This window comes from Sinohyriopsis cumingii, chromosome 1, assembly GCF_028554795.1.
Source record: "Sinohyriopsis cumingii isolate HCF-2022 chromosome 1, ASM2855479v2, whole genome shotgun sequence".
Taxonomy (NCBI): Eukaryota; Metazoa; Mollusca; class Bivalvia; order Unionida; family Unionidae; genus Sinohyriopsis; species Sinohyriopsis cumingii.
In genome coordinates, this window is record NC_142961.1 from 96,126,078 (window position 1) to 96,146,057 (window position 19,980).

The 19,980-nt window shown below is 34.7% G+C and overlaps 1 protein-coding gene across 5 annotated transcripts in view; it reads right to left on the bottom strand.

Moving 5' to 3' along the window:
• The window catches only part of LOC149807383 (transportin-1-like), a 123,241-nt gene that overhangs the window by 79,517 nt on the left and 23,744 nt on the right, over window positions 1–19,980 (bottom strand). For all 5 annotated transcript variants that reach the window (XR_016422489.1, XR_016422488.1, XR_016422487.1 and 2 more), the window contains exon 3: window positions 9,152–9,408. Coding sequence is in view for 2 of the 5 variants with exons in the window: in XM_089965995.1 (XP_089822121.1) it covers window positions 9,152–9,408 (257 nt within the window). In the remaining 3 variants the exon portion in view is untranslated. The remainder of the gene's footprint in view (window positions 1–9,151; window positions 9,409–19,980) is intronic.

Consider the following 19,980-nt stretch of genomic DNA (forward strand, 5'->3'; position numbering starts at 1 on the left):
AAGTGTTATTATCAGTATTGATTTTAATACAAATTTAGTGCACATGGTATAAGGAATAGGCACTATCCAGGGTTGCTAGTTTAATTTAAACAATGATAGTACATGTTGACACAGATCTTTGTTGATGGGTTTAGAAACTAATGTAACAATGACTTTATTTAAAGAAAATCTTTTGTTTAATTGGATGTGCTGAACATATTCAGTTTGACTTGGACTTAACCACAGATTTTTTTAGGTCATATCTCTCGGTCAGGTTTCTCTACAGCCCTCTAAGTTGCTTTGTTTATGGAATTGGTTCACTGTTTTGACATGCCAACTCAGTTTCAATGCACATGCATTACTTTTTGGTTTTATAATATAATGTAAATTGTTTGAAAAGGGAAAATAGTGGGTGAGAAAATAATAAGACCTTGGTTGGTTTTACTTATTTTAGGAAACTGTTGCAGGATTTCCAATAGTTCAGTAATAAATTTATAAATAAGACCAATGAATGGGAATTTGTATTTATTATAGCCTCATGGCATATTGACTGTAATGAGTTTAGTGATTTTTATCCATTTGTCTTTCAACGAAGTTTTCACGATTAGAATCACAACTATGAAAGATTCAATAACCTAGGTAAAGGCTCTGATATTGACATAGGCAGCAATTAGTATTTATAAATTATCAAATTTAGATGACTTAGTGATGTAGATGCAGATGAAAATCTTGTAAATTTCGAGTATGAGAAATGGCAGCTACAGTTGGTCACGTGGCCTCACTGACATGACGGTGAACGAGTTCTCTCAAAATTTTAAAGCACATAAAAAATTCCTCCGTGATAAATAATTACAAAGCTATAACAATCGGACTTAACTCTTAAATTTTTCCACACATAATAGATGTGTACCAAAAATGTAAAATGGTTAAAATTGCTGCTAAACGTAACATACACTACATTGTTTAACAGTTCACAGGCAACCGTATACGCATGGAGTCGACTAGGTAACAGGTGTTCTATTTATAGCATGCTGCACTTTGCAACTACACTCTATGAGGTAAAGGTTAATGCCAAATTACTGTATACAAATGATGTTTAAAGATTTTAATAATAAAATGAAATCTCTGTAAACAAAGTTTACCCAAATAACTTGCAAAGATTGGTGGTACGAAAAGAGTACAAAAACGTGTTTATATAATGTGTTCTCTTATTTGAATTATGCCCTCTATTTCCCAGTATTCATATTTGCATTTAACTCTTTACCTTCATCAAATACTTGCTGCTTGTATATGCGTCTCTGGGGTTACAAGGCTATTTTTATGGTCGCATACATGCGTCAGCAGAAGGTAAAGAGTTAATACTGAATTTAAGTAATACTTTATTTTAAAGTAGAAAATTTTTCTGAGTTATTTTGGCCATATGACTCTACAAGAGAAAAACAGAACCAACATTATAACAAAATTTAAGTGAGTAACCAGATTACATTATGGTAATTGCAAGTTAATAAAAATGCTTAATCAATTTTTGTTATGTTTTTGTATTTATTTTTTATACTTTCTAAAAGTTCACAATAATGGCACTTTCAAAGATTTCTAAATGTATTTGAAACAACCCCTGCACCATGTACATGACGGCAAATGCACACATATCTTCAGATCACAGTGTTTGTCCCCATTTTTTTGTTGTGGACAATACATTACTAAAATGCATAAAATTACAGACATGGCTCCTTTACAGTCGGTATATGAACTAAACCCTTCTTTCCAACTGAATCAACACCCACATGAGTGCATCTATTTTTATTAGGAGGGGTTTTCGTAATGTAATCACTCACTTTATATAGCTTCATTCCATTAGTCCAAGATAGGATGGCAAATTTATGGTTTATTTATTTGTCTACGTACTTGTATTAATATTAGGCATTGATTAAATATTACCTGCTTCGCAACTTTTTTCCCTCTATTTTCACAAATATGAGTCAAGTCAGAAAACAACTTTGACCTTAATATGCTTCTCGTGAATTCTACTACAAAGCATTGTCCCATACATTCTGACCCAGGTAACTGCATTTTGAAGTTAAATCTTAATAAACATCATACATAGGCTTTGCTTATTATGAATTATATATTTTTCTGAATATATTTGCCCAATTATTTACGAAAACAAGACAATGTAATAAACTGGTACTTCCCAGACATAGCGATGTCTGACATTATTTCACCATTACTGGTACACTTACAGTTTTAAACTAATTTTATGACAAAATAGTGAACCAGACGCAGTTAAAATATCCAGTTCATTGATTCTATCCATAAAACACAAGTTTGTATGTTTTTTTCATCATCCAAGCATAACATGGGTTAATCAGGTAGTGACAAGTTTATAGATGCTAACATATTCAGGAAATGGTCAATGATCAATCAGCTATCACATGCCTGTGAATGTGCGAGAGCTTGTTTGTCAGCCTAATTGATATCAAAACTAGGCCTAGCTACTGATGGCTTGATGAATACCTTTGGCTACAACTCCAAAACTAACCTGGCTAAAGCAAGAGGGCATCTCGAAAGGTATGGTTAGTCAATGTACCTCTCAAAAAAATGACATGGCAAAGTGTGATTAGGATTTGCGATGTAGCTTTTAACTATTTTTCAGTCATATATCGCTATGATATCTGCAGTGTGGCAGTTTAAAGGCAGACCAGTCCTAACACTAACCTCTTAACGCTGAGCGCCAAGCCAGGTAGCTCTAAGTACTGTTTTTGTAAGTCTTTGGTATGACTGCTGGGGTTTGAACCCATGACCTCCTGCTGCTGAGGCAGATACTTTAACCACTAGGCCACCAGAGCAAAGGCATTTTTGCTTTCCTAACAGAAAAAGTGAAGTTTACATTTATTTAGGTGACTTAGTTGCCCACTTCGCCTGGTAGTGTGACCTCTGATTATATTCCACAGCTCTAGACAAGCAGTACAGTTGTATATTTTATATATTTTATGAAGACAACTCTATTAAAAACCTATTTTACAATTTTTAATGCATTCAAATTATACAAAAGAATCAAATTTGAAGTACTTCATTTACAGTTCTCAGCCATTCTCTGCTGTCATAAGCACAGTCCATGCTGTATGATGGCATTTTTCGACTAACATAAGGATGGTCTATGCTGTATGTTGGTATTTTTAACTAATATAAGCACAGTCCATGCTGTATGATGTTATTTTTCGACCAACTTAAGCACATTCCACATTGTACGATGGCATTTTTCAACCAACATAAGCAGTCCATGCTGTATGATGGCATTTTTCAACCAATATAAGCAAAGTCCATGCTGTATGATGACATTTTTCAACCAACATAAGCACAGTCCATGCTGTATGATGGCATTTTTCAACCAATATAAAACGTATATGCTGTATGATGGTATTTTTCAACCAACATAAGCAGTATGTGCTGTTTGTTGGCATTTTTCAAACCAATATCAGCACAGTCCATGCTGCATGATGACATTTTTCAAACCAACATAAGCACAGTCCATGCTGTATGATGGCATTTTTCAACCAACATAAGCACAGTCCATGCTGTATGGCATTTTTTCAACCAACATAAGCACAGTCCATGCTGTATGGCATTTTTCAACCAATATAAGCACAGTCCATGCTGTATGATGGCATTTTTCAAACCAACATAAGCAGTCCATGCTGTATGGTGGCATTTTTCATCCAATATAAGCACAGTCCATGCTGTATGATGGCATTTTTCAAAAAATAAAATCAGAGTCTATGCTGTATGGCATTTTTCAACCAATATAAACCAGGCTAATCGTTCTAGTTCCATGTTCTGTGCATGTTTGAAATGACCGTATATGTACATTCAACCTAATATTTTCTGATACCTAATTATAAATATATACAATATTCTTTTTACTGGCATTCTGGTATAAAAAATGTGTTTATAAAAACCATTAAAAAACTTTTATTGCAAAGTTCAACATTTCTACAGTGAAATTAAATTTTAGTTACATTTAACTTTTCATTGAGAAACTATAGATAAAAGGGGCCAACATCAAAATTTATTATAACAAAGAAACATTAGCATCAAAATTACCTCACTGAAATTCATCAATCATGAAACTAAATGCATTTATTAATCATCCATTTACACCGCTCCCTCGATAACTCGCGCCTGGATAACTCGTGATCCCGCTTATAACGCTGTGTCCGTCTTGGCTCCCGATTTTTTCCAGAGAAAATGTATTTAAAATATCTTTAAAATATGCTGAACATGAAAACATTACGACAAGAACTGATAAATTAAACCTTGATACATTGCTCGTTTTATCATCGAAAATGGTGATTAATGCCCATAAAAATATAATCCATATTTTGAAATTTGCAAGTTCTAAAGAAGAATTAATTTCAGAGATCTCGAAAACGCTTAATTACGTGTATTTGGACGCCAATTTTTGATCTGGGATGCAGAAAATCACTGAGGCGGGCGTCCTCTGTACGCATGTAATAGGTGTGCGGGAAAATTCAAAGATTTGCCGGTCCTGTTTCAGCCACCTGCTTTGTGGGAAAATGTGTTGATCAGTTAACTGTGCTGATATTTACAATGACAGAATTCAGTGACTGAAAGACTCTTTGATGTGCTGTTGCCATTTTATAAGAGTACATTAAAAAAAAAAAAAAACATGATGCAACAGCTAGGCGGCTAGTTCAAAGGCTTTGACTGGCGGCTGAGTGAGAAAATTAGTGATATTTAGTGATTGAATTCAGAGGCAGAAAGACCCAGTTTTAAAATCCTAGCGAGACCTCTGTTCAAAGATATCACATATTATGTAAGTTTTTATGATAAATAGTTGTCAGTATAGTGTAAATAAACAGTCTGGTGAAATAGCGATCAATGAAAACTTCTGGTAAATGCTAACAGGTGGCAACAGAGAATGAAATAAACACCAATTAAACGTCTTCCTGTGTGAAAGTCACGTTCTAATCCTTTAATTCCGTTTCAGTGTAAACATTATAATCACAACATATTCTGTTCATTGAAAACATGAAAAGAGTCAATCGACCGTCACATCGAAACCCACGAGTACTTCTGTGAGAACCTAATTACATGTACGTGCCGGTTTTGTTTTGATCAACAACTTGGGGAAGTGTTTGTTGCATTAAAAAAAAATCGATTACAAGAGACCTGGGGTGCTGGATTAAGGGTCTTGGAGCTGCTTTTGACGTAAAGCAAAACAGTAACAGAGACAACGACGATGATAGTGACTTCGAATGTTTCAGTGAAACTGATGTCATTAATGCCAAGGCTGTTTGGGAGAAATTCGTACAGACTCATGGTCCTGAGATGGGCGTTTCTCTTGATGATATGGAGGAATGGATTTGTGCTGACAATGACTGCCCCACAGCCAAATACATGTCAGATGAAACTATAATTAATTCTATAATGAACAAATTTGCAGCGGAAGACGATTCTAACTGGAGTAACACAAGTGTTGAAAGTGATGCAGACGCAGATGTTGCACCCCACCACCCCTCTGTACAGGAAGCAATCAAATATTTTGATATTGCCATAAGGTGGCTGGAGACCCAAAATGTTCACTATGTAAAGCTCATGAAGTTGAGAAATCTGAGGGATTTTGCTCGGCGGCAGAGAAATCAAGGAGTAACACACACAAAAAAAATTAACTGATTTTTTCAAAAAGTGAATTGATTTTTGTCAAGCATGGCACAAACAGCAAATATTAACTTGTTCTAATTTACGTTGTTTTAAATTTGTATATCAATTAAATATGTTAGTACTGATTAACCCTTGTTTTTTTGTCTTCCATTTTACTTCTATTGCATTCAGATCTATCTATCGTTCGATTGACACAGTTTCTCAAAAAGAGTCAATCTTTTGTCTATAAAAAACGTCCAATTTGGATCAAACAATAAAACTAGAATGTATCCAATTCAACATAAAAAATAGTGACGTAGTACACAATGTGTGAAGTGGTACACATGTTAAGCGAACGGAAACCACGTGGAATAATGTTTTCAATGATCGCCTCAATATACTGTAATTTATCCTGAAATTAATGTTGTCCTATGAGGAAATAATAAAGTACACCGTTATGAAGAGATATTTATTCACAGTTAATCTCAGAACAATTATAAAGTGAGTATTCAACAGTATAATCTGCCACCCCCCCCCCTTATTTTTCTGTTATGTCGTCAATCACTTCATTGGTTTTGGGCTTATTTTATAGGTCCCTCGATAACTCGTGCCTCACTTATAGTGCGGTCGATGTTTCTGGACCCTGATGTGCGCGAGTTATCGATGGAGTGGTGTAATTTTGCTCACTTTGGCCATAATATATTTCAAAAGAAGCGGATCATGGAAGTGCAAAAAGAACATGCATGAACATGTATGGAATAGAATCATATGGTCAGATGTATTGGGGGATGACTTTACAACAAAAAAAAAAACATGCTGATAAAACCTCATAATCTCAGAAATTAAGATTTCATGATCAAAACAACTGAACTTTAAGGGACATGGCATTAGTTCAAGATATAAGTTGATCAAGCCAATCAGATTTAATAGATATCCATTCTTAACAAAATGATTCATCGATCAGAAGTTAATTAACAAATCTACTTTTAGCTGAAACATAATCAATTCAGAAATCTTTATACAAATAATAAAAAAATCTTCCAAAAAGTAATATCTGGAATATCAAAGAAAGTCACCCAAGAATAACTTCAAAACTCTTTATCATGTACTTTTAGTTAAGCAAGAGACCCAAATTAACCAGATACCACTCACCTAACTAACAAAGTTGCTAATATGTATACACATTGCTCATAACTGGACTCGTCCAAGATAACAGAGCTGATACATATACTAAGTTTGATCAACATAAGAACAGAAATGGTTATAAGAGTGCTAATAATTGGATGACAAATGCCCCATTAATGTGTACATATTAACGATAAGCTTATGAACAAAGTTTTTGATCAAAATCTGATTTGAAATAAAGTTATAGTTACTGCATTTATATGGAAAATATGAGTTTTTCTGCATGATATCAGATTATACCTCAGAGAAAATGAGTTCATATTTTCCAGTACACATGCAGTGGCCATTTTATTTTATACTCATTTTGCTTTTCTAAAAAGTCATTGTTTCCACTGTCAACATCCGCATGTACTAAGTATCGTGTGTTACAAAATTTTTGAAAATCACTGTATTTAGCAGACATATTTAGTATTTGACATCTTTTATAGGAAGAACCATCATTTGTAAATTCTATTTTGATTGGATGAATATTCTTTTACTGCCCCTTACTGACACATTAGATCATTTGTAACATGAACATACTGAGATGATAACGGAAAATTCAACATTCACCATCTATTTTTGGTTGTTAAGAATATTAAATGCTTAAAGGAAAACAGACATGTTTCTTTTTTTTTTTAAATAAAATTTTAATTACCAGTAATTTTATATAGTCTTATATGAAAAGATAACTTTTACTCAAATGGAAAATATGACCTTTTTAGGTCATGTGCACATCCCATGGGGCCTCAAAACAAGTTGTAGCCCCCACCCCATCCCTCTTCAAGGAATATGGCAGGTATGCATATTAGACTAATGGCCTAGATGTGCCTTGCTATTTAGAATTCTTCCATTCAAACACTTTCTTGTCCATTGGTATAAACATCCATTCATCATTCACACCTTCATTTCTGAAGCAGATCTCTAAGAAGTTCAGTATATCCATATCACACTTGATTGGCATACAGTATTTTCTCCAGCTTTCTTAAAAAATATGCAAGTCCCCCTCTCCCCAATCAAATGTATGCCTATGGGGTCCATCTCATTTCACAAAGCCATGCAATTGTACAAATTGATTCATGATCTAATAGGAAGTGACCCACTTCTTGCATCACAACTGTTAGTATTTACATTAAATCATTGAAAATATTGTATTAACTTCATATTAGTATTTCTTTTTCATGCTAAATTTTTGTTCAATTTCTTAAATATTTTTCTTTTTTTATATTCAAGATAATGTCTATATATAAGATGTGCAATAATGCCTAAAAACGACTCCATCATAGGCCCTTTTTTTTCAAACTGCTGCACAGCTGAGAAAAAATGAACTCGCGTGGTTCATTTTAGCATCTTTTTTAGCTAACTTTTTTTATCTAGGATTATTAGCTATGTTTTCTCAGGGATTCTTTCTGCTTGACTGTTTGACCAATCATATCCAATATTGATATCTGATAATGAGGCAATGACTAAATCATCATCATCATTAATTTCCATTCAGTCATTTCCTACAGCTACTAACAATAATGGCATTTCTAGACCACAAGTTCTTATCAAAGGCCGAGAATTTAACATAAAAGTTCTTTGTATCAAGAAGGATTATTAGCTCCAGAAATTTATTTGTCCTACAGAATCTTTGCTAGCTGATTGGCAAAAACTAAATAAAAACTAGTCACTGAACTAATGAAAATATGAAAATGACCTGTCGAATAGGAAATTACTTGCCTCAGGCTAGTGGACCACTGCCAAATTTGAGCCCTGTTTCACCTTCACTGACCTATGTATCCAGTGAAACAAAGTTCAAACTTTTCTTATTCCTTTCATTTCATTCACTCAAAGTCTGTCAAAACACAAAGGCAATGAAAACCCTGTGGCATGGTCTGTGTTGTAAAAAAAAAAAGTCTCTTGATGAATCAGAGGACTTGAATAATAGCTGGCACAAAGAGTACATGCTTGCAAATTATGGAGAACTTTCTGTGCACCTTCTACAAAGAAGGCATTGCCTTTGTCAAGAATACCCATGAGCTATATTCCAAAAATAAACAGGATGGTATATAGAAGAATTAAAAAAAGTGACAAATCTTTGACACTAATGATAATTTACAGTGTGGATGGATACATGGACAAAAACAATGACTCCAAAGTGATTGCTATGTCAATCTTCCATCGAAGTGGGCTCAAGATAGTGATCTGCAAAAGACATAAACTCAGATTTGCCATCATATAATGAACTGGCACATGCAAGTTTTCTTCATTTGACTGAAATCACAAGTTTAAAACAGATCAAACATTCACAGTTGGGTATATCATATACATTAATATGTATGGTATGAAATTTTAAAAACCCTACCTCACACATGCTGTAATCTTCAGATTCAAGACATTGGCAAAGGGAAGGCAGGAGTTCTGGCCAGTTGCGCAGATCACCTTTTGCAACAACTGTGGTGACCAGGATACCAATTGTTGCTCGGATCAACGGAGATGGGTCCCCGATGCTGTTCAAACATTCTTGCTTGATGAAGGATGTAACCTCCTGGGGAAATTTCTCAAAGTGAGCTCTTACATTGTTCTTCAGGATTAGTCCACTCAGCGATCTGGTAGGGTCATCTACATGTACAAATCAGAATGTCAGATTTTCTTCAAGCAAATGATTACAAGTTAGGACTGAGAGTGATAAATAAGTGGAAAATCTACTGTAGCCAAAAAAATTCAAAAATATTTCACTATTCTATCCCATTTCAAACTGGATACAATTCCAATCATGCAATACAATTTCATTAAGAGTATGATTCCAGTCATATATTCAATAAAGTCCATCTCCAATTTTGCAGACATGTGCATACAGCAGTACAGTAGTCATTATTTTACATGTACTCTTTGAAAAAAAGGCAATAAAGGTGGAAGATACACAAATGCTGCATCACACAGAGTCTATTGAAGGGCCTGACACTATAATGTGTGAAAAGATTTTCCAGGAATTCAGTATGAGACCATTTCTTTCTTTTAACTGTTGAGTGTTACAATAATCTCAGATATTCTTCAGCAATAACAAGACCTTTAAATTAGCACCTCTGGTACACATACTGGATATCAACTTTGCACGATTTCATCAAGGATGAAGTAGTGCCAAAAAGATTTTAAAGACAGTCATCATGGTGACCAGGATACTATGCAACATAATAAGCCTACTGTTGAAAACCTTAACTTGATATAGCTATCAATCTGAAAAGAAGGAGAGATAACGGTCAATCTAACTTTATGTCCAAGTCAAGTTATTATGAGATTTTTAAGACGGCTTCCATGGTGGTCATAATAGATGTCATAATGGCACATAGCTGCCAACACCTGAATGCAAAAATACTGACTGCTTGTGACAAAAATACTGATTTTCAGGAACAAATACTGATTTTTAAAATTTTAATATTTACAACATATACAACCATCAGTAATGTAGGACAGTGCTTTGCATAATTATTTAATGTCCAAGATGCACGTGTTGTACCATGTTCCATTCGGGTGCCCATTCTTTTTCCACACCTTATTTTTTCCCAATCATTACCTATTTGAATGTATCAACTTTAATTGTTGATCTCAATTCTGTGTGATTTTTTTTTATTGAACTGTTTTCGTTCTAACATACGAGTAATCCTTTGCGATTTTACTGTCTGGAAAACATGCAAAATAAACACCAGCAATACTAGTAACTGAAAGAGGAAGGTTAATTTCCAAAAGAAATTTAATAAACCGAATTTCGATTGAATTACATCAAGGTTCTCTCTGGTATTTATAAATGTCGTAAGTTCAGGCCGAGTTGTGTATGATGAAGCAGCAAGCCGATGTTTATTAGCTTTTTCGTGCTCTTCATTTCTTGGGCGCCTCCATGCCCAATAGTGAAATCACATTACACAATTTGCAAAACGAAAAGTTTTCTCCTTTACTAGACGGTTTCACAAACTTAAACAAGACGACACAATTGTCCTTCTAGTTCTGTTTTCTTGTTTTTCCTGGAGAAGATTCTAAATATTCTACTTTACTATTCAATATGATTAGAAGTTGAATATTACAAAAATGATATACAGCGAGTGTTAACTGTTTGCGAAATCCAATATGGCGGATGAAGACAGGCATTGTAGCCTCAATTTCAAATGAACCAATCATATTGTAGAACTGTATTCCTATATACATGCGATACATTTCTATCAGAATGGAACCAAGTGCCCATTCTTTTGTTTACTTTTTTAAATTAAAAAACCTATATTTTTTGCCCCAAAAAATGTACACCCGTATTCAGGTCCAAAATATGGGACAAATATGGAAAAAAAAGGACACTTGGCAGCTATGATTGGCATCATTTAAATTGAGCACTAAGCAGACATAATAAGAAGTCTTTATGTGAAACACCAAGGATGATACGATTATTCATTGAGAAGAAGTAATGATAATAAGATTTTCAAGATGGCCACTGTGGTGACCATACTGGATATCAAGTTGGCACCATTTTCATTAGGGCCAACTACATAGCTGCCAACCTTCCAGGCTCACAACTGGGGAAAATAGGGATAAAAAGTCGTGAATTTGGACATGAATTAGTGAAAAATACAATAATTCCATCCACTCTGACTGTCAATACTACACTATATCAAGATCGCAATATAAAACTAAAACACTACATATATGCAGAAATATTTATTTATCAAGACATGATACTGTGGCAGACCTGAACACTGCTTAATTGTAAATTTGTTTTCTAAACAGTTCAGACTTCTTGCCTGCTGGTTGATCTTGGTGACTAAAATTGCTGACAAATTTTCTGCAGCTAAGGAGGCCCTAAAGTCTGTCTTATTTTTCCTCACTAGAGAAAATACTCTTTCGCTGTCACTGTTGCTGTGAGGAATGCACAGGAGCTGCAGCACTTTTGGTTCTTCCACCGGAAAATTTGGAAGCGATTTTTTAGTCCGGGAACATTTGTCAGAACAAATGCTTAGCCTGGTCTCCAGGTGATTGTTGTTTTAACGCCATTTTTCAGCACACGATAGGCTATACATGGCGGCCAGTAATAATGATGGAGGAAGAACCCGGGAAAACCCCGGAAAGAACCACCGACCAACGAGAAGCTACTGGCAAGCTTTCTCACATACCCACATTGGCAGAATCCAAGACTCAAACCCATGCAGACAGAGATGAGATGACAGTGATCCATAACGGAGAGCGCTTTAGACACTCGGGGCCCCGTCTCCAGCTGATAAAGGTAGTTTGTGTTCGACAAGAAAACTCACAAATAATGCCTCAGCGTTGGTAGCTTGCATGTCTTCCGCCGATGGCTTAAAATATTCCAGAGCTGAAATCTGCGAATTCTTAATTTTCCCAACTTCAACGTGTTTTTTTGCAAATTATGTGCTTCCTCACATCGTCTCTGCGATGTCACACTGAGTGCAAAAAGCATGATGAATATCAATGTTTAATGGCAGAATGCACAGCCAATCTTTTTATATATTCCAAATTAAACTTCACTTTTTGAGCAATACATTTCTTTTTCCTTGGTGTGAAGACATTTTCAAGATCTTACATGCGATGCTGAATGGTAACTCAAATCATTGTTGGTGACGCATGCACGGAGCTAAATTCCTGTTAGGCCTCAGTTTCTCTCAAAAGCATTTGTAAAACTACTCTTATACATATAGTTTAAAATAGGCTAAAATGCTTGCTACCGGGCCAACTGTACTAAACAGCTGTAGATCTACTAATATCGCGACCAGCAGTACCAGACCGTTTTGGCAACTGTGAATATCACGACTAGCGCTTAACAGGAAATCGGTTATTTTATTAAAGATTTAAAATAATTTAGAATTGGAGAAAATTCGTGAATTTTTGGCTTGCAGTGTGAATCGCTGAAAAAGTCGTGAAATTCACGCCAGATTCAAGAGGGTTGGCAGCTATGCAACTACATATAAAGTCTTTCAGTGAAAACATGTTGATATGGCCATCCATTCAAAAGAAGTAGCAACAACAAGATTTTCAAAGCGGTTATTGTGGCAGCAATATTGGATGTCACATTTGCACTTTTTTCATTTAGGACCAAGTAGACATCATACACTGCAGCCATATTGGGCATCAGATCTGCATCATTTTCATTTAGAATCAACCAGACCATGGGATGAATGTGTGTATAAAGCTGTGGTGGCCAAATGCAACCATTGTCATCTAGGACATATTAAACTTTTCAAGTCTTTGAGTGAAAACCCCATGTTGATATGACCATCCATTCAGGAATACATGTAATAAGATTTCAGCCACATTGATGAAAAATAGTTTTCATTAAGGATCATCCAGACCTTGAGATGAATGTTTGCATAAAATTTCAAGGCAATCCTCCAAGTAGTTTAGGAGAGGTTGTGATTACAAACTTGTGCTAATGGACAGACACCAAATAGACCTTCCCATAAGCTCCCCTGATCCATGATGACCTGTAGAGTTAAAATAACCACCACAAAAAGCTGCTAATAACTTGATGAAAAAGTTTTTTTTGAACATGAGGAATAGGTAAGTGCTGATTGCAGTGTCACATATACTGAATTTGCTGCAGATATTTTCTTGTGGAAAAGTTTACCATTATGGTGGCAGGGATCATTATCTTCATTTTTTTAAAAATGAACAGAAGTTTATGATCTCTGATTAGTTGAAAATTTTATTTAAAACACGAGTTTCAATGTGCAGAGATCAACCTGGCATACAGTACAGGTGATGCTTAATTTAGGCCAATTCAATTTATATTTTCATGCCATTTTTGATTAAGATATAATTGATTTGCGCCACTGTGCTCATTTTCACTCCATAGCTGGCACCATGTGCTATCACCTGTATGGAGTATGTGACGAATTATGAAAATACAAACAATTTGAAAGGGGAAAACAATGTTTTTTAGACAGTGCAGATTGTGATCATGACTACACTGAAATGAACTAAGCAGATGATAACTACTTGTTAATTTGGTTTCTTTAACACATTAACCCTGGAAGTTTTTGTTGTTTTCGTCTGAAATTCGAGTAGAAAACACATTTTGAAAGCTATTTCTGAATACATCCAAAAATATTATCTTCCAATAAAATACTGCCAAGTTGTGTTGGAAACATTGTTTTTCACTGAGCAGAAGGGGAAAAGCTTCACTGTACATACACCAAGGTTGGAGGAATAGCGATTCAACACCCAATGCTTTACTGTACATATACCAAGGTTGCATAGTGATTCAACACCCAAAGCTTTACTGTACATACACCAAGGTTGGAGGAATAGTGATTTAACACCCAAAGCTTTACTGTACAAATACCATGGTTGGAGGAATAGCGATTTAACACTCAAAGCTTTACTCAAATTACTGTACCATTATTTTGATCTCATACATGCATGCATTAAGATCTCATTAACATTTAGATACAAACCTTTATATCGAAATTAATATTAAAACCATGAAGGTATTTACAGGCCTGTGATTATACATGGGTACTTTATGTCTCACAACCATGAATAACTATTAGGGATAATAAAAAAGGATGTTAAGACTAATCTAAATAGCATCATTCCCAGACCTTCTGAAGTAACTAATTTTTCAAACAATTACATTTTTTTAAATATAACTATGCATAACATTATCAAATTTTACTGCATCAATAAAAAAAATATTATGAAATAAAAATACTGAAACAAAACTAACAGTGTTGTCAACTTTCCAGTAAGGATCCATTATTTTTACTCACCAGTTCTCATACAAGTGAATTTCATAACATTGTAAAAACCCTCAGCTGCATTCTTGATGTTTTTTAATCTCTTCTTCATCATCTTAAATGGCATAAAAGTATCTACCTTTCATACACTTACATAAATAACAAAATATTACAGAAAAAAATAATGTAGTGATAGTTCTAAATATTTTTGAGATATGTTTTTCATTTACTTTGCTTTGCACTGAATTTTTACATCTGAAAATTTTCAATGAAAAAATGTAACTTTACAAATTCATTCTTATTAAAACTGAAATATTATCTGAAAAATTTATTCTGTAAAGCCAGACTGACTAAAATCAATGCGTTCTCTCATGCTGATATACAGATGCATGACAAAAATGTTGACCTTTACACAACTGGCCTATGTGGGTATGTGAGAAAGCTTGCCAGTAGCTTCTTGTGGGTTGGTGGTTCTTTCCAGGGTTTTCCCGGGTTCTTCCTCCACCATTAATACTGGCCACCATGAATAGCCTATATTGTGCTACAAAATGGTGTTAAACCCTACAACAACAACAATACAACTGCCAAACAGGTTCGGTCGGCTTCATTATGAAATGGGTTAAGTGGCAGAGAAACACAGAAGGTAAACAAATACTTATATTATTGGTAACCTGCCTTTTTTTCTCCCTGTCCTGGATTAAGGATCAAGAAGTTTTCTCTTCCTTTTTGCAACCCTCTGGTAACAAGTTAATCAAAATCTGATAAAAACAAGCACTGCAAACTAGGACCTTTTTCTTTTTCTGAAAATGCCACTTATCAATTGCCTTTTGGAATATCTCCTTCCCTAATGCAGGCATTTTAAACAATCCAGTTGGCGTGATTCTATATTAGTGCCACCTTTGTTTTATTTTCAAATATTCCAACTGAAAGCTAGTTAGTCGTGCTGGCCAAAACTTTTCCCTCATTTCAAACATATCCACAGCATGTTCATACACTGGAACCATAATTACCCTTTTCTTCACCAGAAATCAGTTTAATTATATAAATGCTTAGCACTGCCTTTAAATGCATTTAATCAAAACAAGATGCAAAATGGCCATTCATAATTTGCTGAAATTACCTCTCCAGACAGAATATGCAAGGCTTGCAAAAAAGTGTTAAGTGTATGTAAAAACTTCAAAACAGTCACTTTAAAATAAAGTTTTGGCATATTTTCTTGTCAGATTACTAAAATGATGATAAAAAATTAATAAAAACTTATCAAAATATTTAAATGTTTCTTGTTTTACTACACCCAAGTTGTTATATAACACAAAATAGCAATCTCAAAAATAGGCTACAGTTAAAACATAGCAACATCTTCCACAGCAAATCATACTTAATTGGTTTCCCAACTGCCATATGCTCTATCAAGTCCAGTTTTCAAGCATCAGCATTTACTATCATTCTGTTTCAGCTAACATGTCCATTAAAGTTACTAATATTAAAATTTCATTGATACATACATGCCCATCTATCTAAAACTTATATAACAAGGTACCATATATTACAATTTAAACAATTTACAATTAATTGTATTGCAGTATTAACATTCAAACAAAGTACACATTTGAACTACTATAACATTTGCACCCTTTTGAAAATGCGAAGTTGAAGATCAAATACAGGCAGATGTGTGGGAGTGCATAAAATAATAAATGAAGAAAGCATGAATAATTTGATGCATGGCTGACACAAACTGTGTATATTGTCTTAAATCATCATTTTTAAATTAATTTTATTCTGCATGCTTAGAGTGGGCAAATACTGGGCTTTCCTCAGCAGCAGGGAGCTGATTTATCTGCCTATTTTAATTTTACACCTGGCTACTTTAAAAAGATATAAAAAAAACTGTATCCCCATCTGGGGAGGTTTCCCAAATCTCTCCTGCCTGATCTGGCAACTCACCCTCCAACTTTGAATCTAGTTTAAGTCCCTGGTGTAATATCTTAACTGTAGTGTTAAGACAATGGTTGTCAGTCAGGCCCTCAAAGTGAAAAACAACTACATACAATATGGTTAGAAACACCAAGGCAAAATGATGTTGCTGTACGGTTTATAGTCTAGAAGAATTAGGCTAATAGGTACAAGAATAATTATAATACTTTGGTACCAATCCAAATCTTAATGAAACACATACACAAGATGAAAACAGGGACCCATTTTAAGCACTCACCACTAAGCATATCAACTTATCAACTTGCATGTAGTGCATTCTTCAGGTAACTATTACTACTATTACCATACAGGTACAGCACTGCATATATAGCTTTTTGTATACGAATAAAGTTTTATTTGCAACAATGATATTACGATGAACATAATGGTGTGAACACACTTGTGCATTTGGTCTCCTGTACTTTGAGTGTGTGTATGTGATTAGGATTTTTAATGTAGCTTTAACAAATTTTCAGTCATACTGCTACAATGTCTGCAGTGTGGCAGTTTATAGTGATGTCTAGCACTGGGGCATCATACCGCAGACATGTAGCATCATGTCCCACCCAGTCACATTATCCTGACACCAGTCCAACCAGTCCTACTAACACTAACCTCTTTGTGCTCAGCACCAAGCAAGGGAGCTGTTAGTACCATTTTTGTAAGTCTTTGGTATGACTTGGCCAGGGTTCGATCCCACAACCTCCTGCTTCCGAAGTGGACACTCTACCCACTAGGCCACTGGAGCGGTCCTTATGTACTTTGAAAGGACTTTATAAGGAAAAGTGTCTTGAATATAACAATCAAACATCAAATTAAATACAAACAGGAATTAATAAGAGAAGTTAAATAAGTTACACAAATGGGCTTGTTAAACTCAGTAATGAAATATTCAGTAATATTAATTCTAAGACACAACTTAACAGAGTCAATTATTAATATGCAGTACACTATTCAAACAAGTATTTGTAATGATACACAAATTCTCTTTGAAATGTCAGTGTTTGGGACGTTCTCTCAAGTTTGCTTTCAAGTGAGCGAATTTTACTTTTCTTCTGCACTCCTATAAAATCTATATTTCCAGTTGTCTTACATTTAATAAAACTTGGAATGAGATTTTGAATGTCATTCTTCAGCCTCCTAATGTTATTTCTTAAAGAATCCAACTCTTCCTCTTCTACATTTCTCTTCTTGCTGCTCTCTCAAGCATCTCATTTTAAGTTATAATTCATTTCACTTTCTTTGCTAATTTTTTACTGCAAAGAAAAGTCTCTCAATAGTTTATTTGCCAATTTTCTGATCATAGATATGTAAAGAGTCAAGATCAAGTCTGTTCAAGTCTGAAAATAATATTTGAGTCACCCGAGCACATTCACTTAGGGCACATATTGTGGGATATGGGGTAGCATACGTCATTTACAGCCATGTCGAATGACAGCTTTTGGTCAAGTGAGACGTTGGTAGAAGGGGTTTGGAGATCCCAGGAGGCAAGGGTGTACTATCTCTTTCTAACCATCAGCAAATTTCTGAGAATCTACTATTATAGACAAGGCATTATCATCTTGTTCCATATATTGGTGGAATACAGGAGTATTAGACCCAGTGAAAGTTGGGAAATAGGAACATAAGTGTTCCATGACTCTTTAAGGGGAGGAACTCGACCGTATGTAATTAATGCTTTGTCCGAAGGATGATTTCTCATACCTCCTAGGCCTCTTAGTGGAAGGTCTAACCCCTTCTTGTGTGCTGACCTCCTGAATAACGTGTGGTGGTCTTCGAACCTAAGCACCCATCCTTGCAGGGAGTAATACAGAACATATCAGTGATGGTACAGGATGATCTATCTTAAAAGATCAAACTCTAATTCCCAAAAGGGTTAATGGGGAACATAATTTAGAACAGTGCATTTGTTTGAGATCCTTTCCCAGTAGCATGAATAAATGCAGGTTCTGTCCCTGTAGTTGGATAATTATGTAATGTGGAGGCAAGGAGTTTTTCAATTCGATCCCTGACTGTATACCTAAGTTCAGCGAGGTTTAGCATATAATATTGTCTTGGACATTTTAAAAATAACATACACAATCATGACAATGACCAGTTATTTCATTTGTCAATATTTACCTTGTCTTAACAAGTACATATATGAGGAAAAATATAGAAAGCGGTATTGTACCTACTAATGTACTAGTGAATTATTGGAAGCCATTTTAAATTTCTATTGATGCTTTTCACCTTGTGCATGTTTTCCCACTGCTGATTTTCCAATGTAGGCCACTGAAAACTCTTTGCTACATAAAGTACACAGGGATGAATGTAGATCTCATAACCTCGATTGCCGTTCTGGCTCTTATAGCAATAAAATGAACCTACAAAAACTGGCATTTTCAGGAATGCGGCAACATTAAATCGATGCTAATGTCTAAAGTACAAATATTCCAAGACTCAAACTAAACGTGCATATTATCTTGTGTGATTTTGGATGTTAATACTGTACACTGATTCCTTGTCACAACTCAGCCAATTCCATACCTCCATAATGAAAGAGTCTAAAGATTCTTACAAGGTGTGCTGACTGGGATATTGACTTTCATTTCCTGTTTCCAGGGAGTTCTTCATTTATCGTTTGATAAACACAGACTGTAAGAAACTATCCTGATAAAGCTGATATTACCAACGAAAAAAATAAAAAATAAGGACTCTTTATTGAATTCTTTATTTTTTATAAGCACTTTTCCCAACCTTACAAAGCTTTAATGAAAAGTAATATTTTCAATTTGTAATGACTCGTATGAACCATATTAATTACAAAAACCCCAGTCAGCATTTGTTACTACTATGAGTAAATCAAGGGATTTCAAGCATTTAGCTTTCGAATTTCGTAACCTATGCAAAGTAGAGTTTTCTGTCAAAGACTGTACCAAAAAGCTTCATTTCCTCAACAAATGGTATAGGTGTTCCATCCAGCACAATTTTAGGATCATCGTGTTGTCTTTGTAGCTGACAGAAATCCATACATACTCTTTTTAATGTTGATTTTGAATGTTTTTTTTAAATATATATTCTGCTGCAAATGTGACACAGAACTGTAGGATCATGTTCACTCAGAAGCAGAAAAATAAGGACTCTTGGTTTTAAGACTTAACAATTTAACTGTACGATGCCATTCTTTATGAATTAGAATACGAGACGGTATTTAAATTAGACCTTTCACATCCAAGAACTTGTATATGCTTAACTGGCAGAAGTATGGGTTTAAATATTTTGTCAATTAAGTGTGGAGCCCTTTGAGTAGAGTGAAGTTTTTTCTGCATCCATGTTCTTCAAGTTGTCAAACCTATTACGCAGCTTTATATGGTTATTTTGCTGCCTCTTAGGACACTGTTTCTTTCTTGTTGTTTGTTGATTTTAGAATTATAACATGTTTCTGCATCAGGGAGAGAATTTGGGCCAGTACAGTCTTTGTTATCTTCAGAGTGGTCATTAT